This window comes from Perna viridis, chromosome 3 (assembly GCF_037379345.1).
Source record: "Perna viridis isolate PV_CMFRI_1.1 ecotype Kerala chromosome 3, ASM3737934v1, whole genome shotgun sequence".
NCBI lineage: Eukaryota > Metazoa > Mollusca > Bivalvia > Mytilida > Mytilidae > Perna > Perna viridis.
This window is the reverse complement of record NC_142447.1, coordinates 29,160,844-29,168,841: the sequence shown is the minus strand read 5'-3', so window position 1 is coordinate 29,168,841 and position 7,998 is coordinate 29,160,844. Positions and strand designations below refer to the sequence as shown.

General features: G+C 32.8%; 1 protein-coding gene across 1 annotated transcript; it reads left to right on the top strand.

Annotated features, from left to right (window-relative positions):
• The first annotated feature begins 294 nt into the window (after nucleotides 1-294).
• Nucleotides 295-4,524, top strand: LOC148621769 (uncharacterized). The gene is made up of 3 exons (XM_088574009.1): nucleotides 295-388; nucleotides 2,635-2,810; nucleotides 4,170-4,524. The coding sequence occupies exons 2-3, from the start codon at nucleotides 2,639-2,641 to the stop codon at nucleotides 4,337-4,339; spliced, it is 342 nt and encodes a 113-aa protein (XP_088430135.1). The 5' UTR covers nucleotides 295-388; nucleotides 2,635-2,638; the 3' UTR covers nucleotides 4,340-4,524.
• Nucleotides 4,525-7,998: the final 3,474 nt, after the last annotated feature.

Here is a 7,998-nt window from a genome sequence, read left to right as displayed (position 1 = left end):
GAGAATCGCAATTGCCAATCCAGCAAAATTAGTATTCAGAACAAAAAAAAAAAAAAAAAAACCCTCCTTCTCTAGATTCATATACAATTCATCATTTCAAAAAATGCTTATTTTAAAACCCATCCTAAATATCACTGTCAATGTAATGACTTATGCAATAGCAATTCATCATAAAAACGCATCTTTTTGAAATAGAACAAATAGAGTTTAATGATTGTAATAACCAAACATTGTAATTTAAGCACTAATTATGTTGTTAAAAATGTGATAAATATTGACAAATGGTTAAAAAAGGATTTTTATCGCATCTAAAATTAGTATAAAATGCGGGACTTTTTAAACAATTTCGCAATTAGGATCCCCTCTTACGATTCAAAGTTTGCAAAAGGTAAGTCCTTATCCGATGTATGTATTTCTACCAAGCATTTTTAATTTTATGTTTTCAATGTAGACTTTTCTGCTACATATTAACTAGTACTCCAGCTAAAAATCACGCAAAATGTGATTCATGACTGAAAAGCGTACATATTTTTATTTTTGATATTTTGTTTGAATTGCCATTGCAAGCAGAAATTAACATTCGGTTTTTCATATAACCCGTGTTCATAGGCGATAAAAATGATATGAAATGCACTGTACAAATTAATGGAGGTAACTCTGTAAATGACACTCAAATACAATAGAATCTATTGGATTTTCAATGATGATTATCTTTGAGAACAAACAGATTGGAATGAGTAATTACACATTTCATAATATAGACACATAAAACAACTTAATTACAAAAATAAAAATGTGTAGCCTTTTTTGGGGTGTATCACATTTTTCAGATTTTACATGATTTTTACATGGACTGCTACTTTAATTACTTGTACATGCTACACGGTCAGTTATTTGTTTGTTGTATTTGTTTAGTATAGGCAAATATGAACAAATCAGGACTACCTATTCAGAACATTTGATTTTAAACGGTGATAAAATATTCATTTAAAAACTTGTTATAATGCAAAAATCACATTAAAATTTGAAAAAAATTGAAGTTTAAAGTGATAAAATAGTTTTGTTAAATAGGATAGGAAAGGAATGATGAAATTAAAAAAAAGAGTCATAGCGGTCTGTATGGACTTTAAATAAATTCTTAAATTATGTGAAAAATTCCTATTTTCAGTATTTTGTATTTGCTTATTTTAAATTCTCGTTCTAATTTAAAACACACTCGGTAATAAATGAGTATACTAGTACCTGAAAAAAGTTTCGTAATTGTTCTCAATTCCTGTTATATTTTATTAAATGACGACTAATCAATTATTGTAGTGTTACTGTTGCAATAACTAACTGGCTTTTTATACCTAATTTCGTCTGCACATGTACCCAATCGGCAAAGAGCAAGAAGTCTACTGATCAATGTTCAAACCAGGGTTTAATTCGTCTTATCTAAAACAATAACACTAAAATGCAATTAACAGGTTTAGTTGTGCATCATGGTAAATTCGATGAATATTAGATTCCCTTATTCGTGTTATACAAATGTCTTAAAACAAGTATTAAATGTTTTACCAAGTTGGAGAAATTTGCATTTATAAACTTAAATAAAACTATTTTAAGTACTTCTCTTCCGAAGAATCAGGCAAAATGTGTGAAGGGTGTTGCATACGAAGAAAAAATCGCAAAGATTGTATTGCATGATCTAAGTATTTATACCTCGTTATCTCCAAATATAACCATCAAAGTGTGTGTAAATTTGCTTTCTTAAGATATTGATCCGGTCAAGTTTAGTTGAAATGCGCTATGACAAAAAGGTAGAAAAATTTTCGTGCACTTTTTCTCTATATAAGCAGTCCACAAGTATCTACGTCACAGATGCTTCAGGATAAATTTAAGTAGTTTTTCCGTAGTTTACTTGATGTACTGAATATATTTCGAGGCAAAAATGACTAAATTGGGAAAAATGATATGCCACCCACTGCCTGATTCTTTCACAGAACTGTATTTAGTATTGTTGATGATATCTATAATTAACCAATTTAACAAAATCTTCATTAACTTTTTTTAAAAAAAATGTTACAATCATTACATCACACATGCATTACCAGAGCATTTTAAAAATATTTATGATGAACGGAAAGAAAAGAAAAACTATACTATATACATGTATTACAAGTACATGCACAGGCATGATCAGTCCAGCAATATTTAAGGTGAACAAATTACAGCTGATATTATTGAGCTAGAAATGTTACTGAAAGCCAAACGACAGACATGCAACAAAAACAGAATACATATACTGTGAAAGTACTTTTATTCGAGGATACCAATTTTCTTGGATTAGGAAAGAAACACAAGTTCGTGGATTCTTGAATTAGTGGTTTTTGAGGTTTTCAGTATACACATAAATGGAAATCTTTTCTTTCGGAATCAAATTTTGTGGTTTGGCCTAGCCACGAAAACCACGAAAATTGGTACCCCATGAAGAATAGTACTTTCACAGTAAACATCAAAATAAAGGATAAAATCAACCTTGTGTAGAGGTAATATTTTGATCTATGGAAATAGTATGTAAACATGTTATATATAATCCAAGTTCTTTGTAAAATATTCAAAAACAAGAGTAGATATATATTCTTCATTTTTTAGCAAGATGAAATTCGCCATCGTCTTAGTTTTGGTAGCTTTTGCTGCATCCACCCAAGCTTTCGGTAAATGGGGTGGATATGGAGCCGGAGGATGGGGAGGATTAGGCGGCTGGGGCGGATGGGGTGGATGGGGCGGATGGGCAGCCCCAGTTGTTGTAGCTGGCGGATATGGTAAAGGTAGGCGAGATGATTTTGTTTTATTTTATTTTGCTATTGGCTATGATAATGCCACAGCATTCTATGGCACGACAAATTTTACATCTGAAACATTATGCTAATACATTTGTGACTTTAAGATCTAGCATATGCAGTGTTTTATCTTGAACTTAAAAGGACCATGTTATTTTTTTTTTCAAGCGTATCATAATATGAATGTAATTATGCAACATTATTTTCATGGTTGTTCCTTAATGAGTACATGTGAAGGATCAGAGAACCTTGAAGCATTTTCTAGACAAATATTGAAAAAGCGCATATTCGGAGATATTTAACTGGACATTGAGAAATATATATGCTGCTTTCAGAAGTCATACATTAACAATCGAACAAAGTTCTAAAATTGAAAATGAAGTACATTTTATAATTATTGCTACGGTTTATCAAATTTATCTGTTTGATATATAGTACTTGCATTCAGCTGGTGGTACTTTAACTTTTAGTCATTTGAAAGCTTTTATTGCACCAAAACCAATATGTATATATTCACGTATTGTACAATATTAAGTAGTACTCCAGTTAAGAATCATGGAAAATGTGACTCGTGTGTGAAAAGCCTGCATATTTTTTTTGATATTTTGTTTGAATTGCCATAGTAAATAGAAATTAACATTCGGTTTTCCACATAGCCCTTGTTTTTTGGAGATAAATAATATATAGTATGCACTGTAGATTTCAAAATTAAGGGAGATAACTCTCTTAATGACAGTCAAGTACAAACGAATCTTTTTGATTTTCAACATTGATTATCTCCTAAGAGCAGGCAGGTTGAATGAATAAATACACATTTCATAATATACACCTATAAAACAATTACAAATATAAAAATATGTAGCCTTTTTTTTGGGATATATCACATTTTTGCATGATTCTTACAAAGACTTAAATACTACAAAAATCAAAATGGGACCAAGGAAAAAAATACAAATGCGACCAGTTCTGACACGGTTACGAACTAAGTACGATTAATATGGTTTGAATAATGATAATTTTCCTTGTGTTGCCAACTACAACTGAATTATATTTCTTAAAAGTCATGAGCTAATTATTGTTTGTTTCTGTTTGGATTTGGTTAAGTTACAATTTTTTTAAAAATGTGTTTTAGTTATGCTTCTAGGGAAAATACTTCACTGCCACGATTTGTTACAAATTATGATCTCTGTCACGGAAGCTTAAAAGGCACCTTTGAATTTAAGATCCAAAACAATTTTCTAAAATTTTCACGTATTTTGTTTTAAACAAAGTAAGATTAAAAGACAAGTTAATTCTATATTTTGTATAATTTATTTGACACAGAACTTGTTTTTTTTTCTATTTCAGGAGGACTTGGCGGCGGATGGGGAGGATGGGGATGGGGTAACGGCGGTTGGGGAGGTGGATGGGGAGGATGGGGCTGGGGTAACGGTGGCTGGGGAGGATATGGCAAAGCTGTTGTTGCTGCACCAGTTGTGGTTGGCGGAGGATGGGGAGCTGGCAAAGGAGCTTACTAATTTAAACACATTTTAAAAAGGCCCATGCTGTATTCATCATATGAAGCTAACGATGTTGTGATGTTCCATACTTATGATGTTGTGATGTTTCTATATTTACAATTCAGTTAACAATTTTATTACATCTCCACGAAGATGTCCAAAGCAGTAGTTCTTTCTTTTAATAAAAGCATACATATATGACAGTTTGATAAATTAGTATATACCTTTTACAAATACCGTAATATGTTATCTAAGTGTCACTTAAATAGATAAAGCTCTTAAAATGGAAACAAAGAAAGCTTACTTCATTTATATTCAGTCTATTTTTGCCATTGCTTTTGGAATAATCGAACATTTGGTGAAAGGAAGGAAGGTGCATTTAAAAACGGCGAATACCGAGATTGACACAAAAAAGTATTTTAGTGTCATTTACAGAGTTATCTCCCTTTTTTGAATTCTACAGTAAATTCTATATGATTTTAACTCCAAGAACAAGGGTTATATGAAATGCCACATGTTAACATTTTAAACAAAATTAAAAAAAAAAACCAAAAAACAAAACATGTAGGCTTTCCAAAAATGAATCACAATTTCCATGATTCTACAAAGATTACTACTAAATATTTTCCAAGTACGATTTAAAGTTTGTTTGTTTTGTTTGTTTGTTAGGGTTTAACGTCCGAGCAGCAATATTTCAGCTATATTCAGACGATGAACATGAAATAGATGATAAAATGAACATGAAATGATGATGAAATGAAAAAGGGATGAGACACAAGGACAATGGGGTCGACAAATTTTGATTGCCACTGGAAATAGGGAGAGGTGGGTAGGGTCGGGCAATTTAGCCTCCTGTGGCGGAGCCCTATGGTTCCTACTCCGGGAGAATACCACAGTAGGTTTCTTTAACGTGCGAGGAACGTGGCATCTTTCCCAACACGGTGCACCACTATGGTTTGCAGTCAGGTTTTCCGTATTATAGCCCGACAACCCCAGCATGTAACACGCCAGGGGTACCCCCTTCCACCACCTGGGGCACACATCCCAGTTGCTCTGTGGGCAGAGCGCCCTAGTCCCCGGCTAGGGTTCTGAGCACTATTTAGTCGCCTTATATGACAAGCTTAGTGCTGCTGCAGGCCTATTCTTTTAACACCCGGACCTGCACGGGGCACGATTTAAAGAGCTGGAGGGGTACAATAGCTGTAATTCAAATAAAATGAAAGAGTCGTGAGAGAAGAACAACAAATAGCATGTTTTGTACCAATAAAATTTTTCTTAGAAAGATTTTCATGACGATAAAATGTATTGCAATATCTAGTTTACCAATGAGCTAAAGAGGGTTTGGTAATCACACAAACAGAACAAAATTCAAAGGATTGATCAATGGTAGGTTTCTTGTCTTTTGTGAAACACAAACGTTAATGTTTCTAATGCCTGTCCAAAGTTTTGTAAATATCAAGCAAATAACCTTTCAAGAATATTTCATACTCCTATAAAAACCTGTCGTAAAAAAGGATGGGGTAAAATATTACTTTTCTCCATTTGTGTTTAATTGTTTAATAACTGAATGTTAGAAGGCTCTTCAATCATTTGAAAAGACAATACCCAAATACACGTGTGCCAAACCAACATTAACATTACGTAAAGATACAAGTATCACTCTTCCAAAAAATCAGACAGAAGGTGATTAATGCATGTCAAAAACTAACCGAATTCAGTTTTAATTCTTGTTCAGAAGCAATTATTGATTACATAACCGTCTTAGTTTTTCATTTGGATGTTGCGCTTTTGAGATTTATATAGATTGTACATGAAATTAGCACTTTGCAAGAGTTATCGTTATTTGCTTTGATTTTGTTGATTTTAGCGTAAAAAGAATGAATGATTTTCTCAAAAATGCATATCCGAATACAGAAAAGACTAAATTAAATGTTTCCTAGAAATATAGCATCTGAAGACCGAAAAAAAAAATTTCATCTTCATCAATAATACATATGTATTTATGATTGGTCTTTTTGGTATGTTAAATAACACTTATAACAATAAAGTTGAAAACGATAGCAATTTCCGTATATCCGTTACAACCTTCGTTTCGTGCATTATAAGGCTATGACATCGTTCCTTCTAGCAGATAATTGAGTTGATTGTGGATATAAACCACTAAAATCCCAAAAAATCTTTCGTAACACAGTTTTAGCCAATCATTTGCAGGATATGAGAGACGCACCACAGGCTGTTCAAGAACTATTGAATGCATCTTACTGAGAAAAAAAAAACATTGCAGACAACATTGTATAGGATGAGCATGTGCTAAACGGATCTTCTAATTTGTGTCAATATCGCTATTCTCCTTTTTAAATGCACCTCCCTCCCTTTCACAGTCCGATATGGCCGAAAGCAGTGGCAAAAAATTTCGAATACAGAAATCAAAAACAAATATTAAACGTATTGAGAAAGTTTTTGGTTAGTAGATGCTGTAGAGATCAGCCGAAAAAAAAAACAAAATGTCGATTGTGTCCCTTGAAATTTTCAGTATAAATTTGTTTGATCCGAAAAAAAAACCGCATATCTGCAAAATTCAATTTGCGCTAATCAATCATACTTCACTTTATTAGTGTTGATCTTTTAAATTTTGTAGCAGCAGTTTTTTAACGTTTTATTGAATTAAAAAAATTTGCACATTATAAATGGAAACAAATAGTTATCAAACCTGTCCAATAAAAACGTATTATTGTTGATTTTTTTTTCTAAATAGTATTATTGTTTCGAAACGATGAACAGTTGTGTAGTATCTTTAAATTTTATTTTCATTCCATGTGTACAAAGCTGACCTTTTTCGAACTGAAGGGACGACACTAGCCTCAGTAGTTCCTAAATGGACAAATGGAATATTTTAAAGAATCGGAAAGCCAACATTCTCTCATCGAAGTATTAAACGTGACAAAAAATAAAACGAAGTGAAATGAAATGACGACAAATTGATTGTTAATGGGAGGTACAAGTACTGTATATGGTACATGGAAATTATAATGAATCGACGATTGCAGAGAAGTTAATACTAATATGATCGATTTTATTCTTTAAATCAAAGACTGGAGTCTTCAGAGTCGCTTGTTGTCAAATATTCTATACCACTGATTTTAGCTGGCTTGTTTCAACATCCGAAATGGCACGAATGCGATATGCTTTAAAATCTGGTGAATTCCGCTAGAATCTTGGTCTTTTGATTATGATTACTCTTTCGTAACTGTGATGACCCGAATGTTTCTCTCAATTTTTCTCGATCTTTGGGTCGCTCATGATATTGACCATGCAGGGAACAAGATTAAACAACCGGCAGTGGCTATATATATATATATATATATATATAGATGGTAAAATTTAAATAGAATATTTCGGTTTGCACACCAAAACGTTTAAAAGCTACTGCACTGGAAAGGAATTTGCCATTTTTTGCGACGTGACTGCAAAACCGAAAATACCATATACCTCCTCCAGTGCCGATGTGGTATGCAGTGCGTTGGCGAAACAAAAAAAAAAAAAACAAAACATTTCAACAGGCGTATGCATGGTCATCGCAGTGACTACAAATGCAAACCAGACCTCCCTCTAAGTCGCCATCTTAGATCCGCCGGACACACCCAGGAGGATCTCCACAACATTGTTGTTACGATCAT

Bases quoted from the DNA above. Each gene is read 5' to 3' on its own strand.
- LOC148621769 (XM_088574009.1), top strand. From the start codon at position 2,639: ATGAAATTCGCCATCGTCTTAGTTTTGGTAGCTTTTGCTGCATCCACC. The intron at 2,811-4,169 runs GTAGGCGAGATG...TTTCTATTTCAG, and splicing joins AGCTGGCGGATATGGTAAAG to GAGGACTTGGCGGCGGATGG.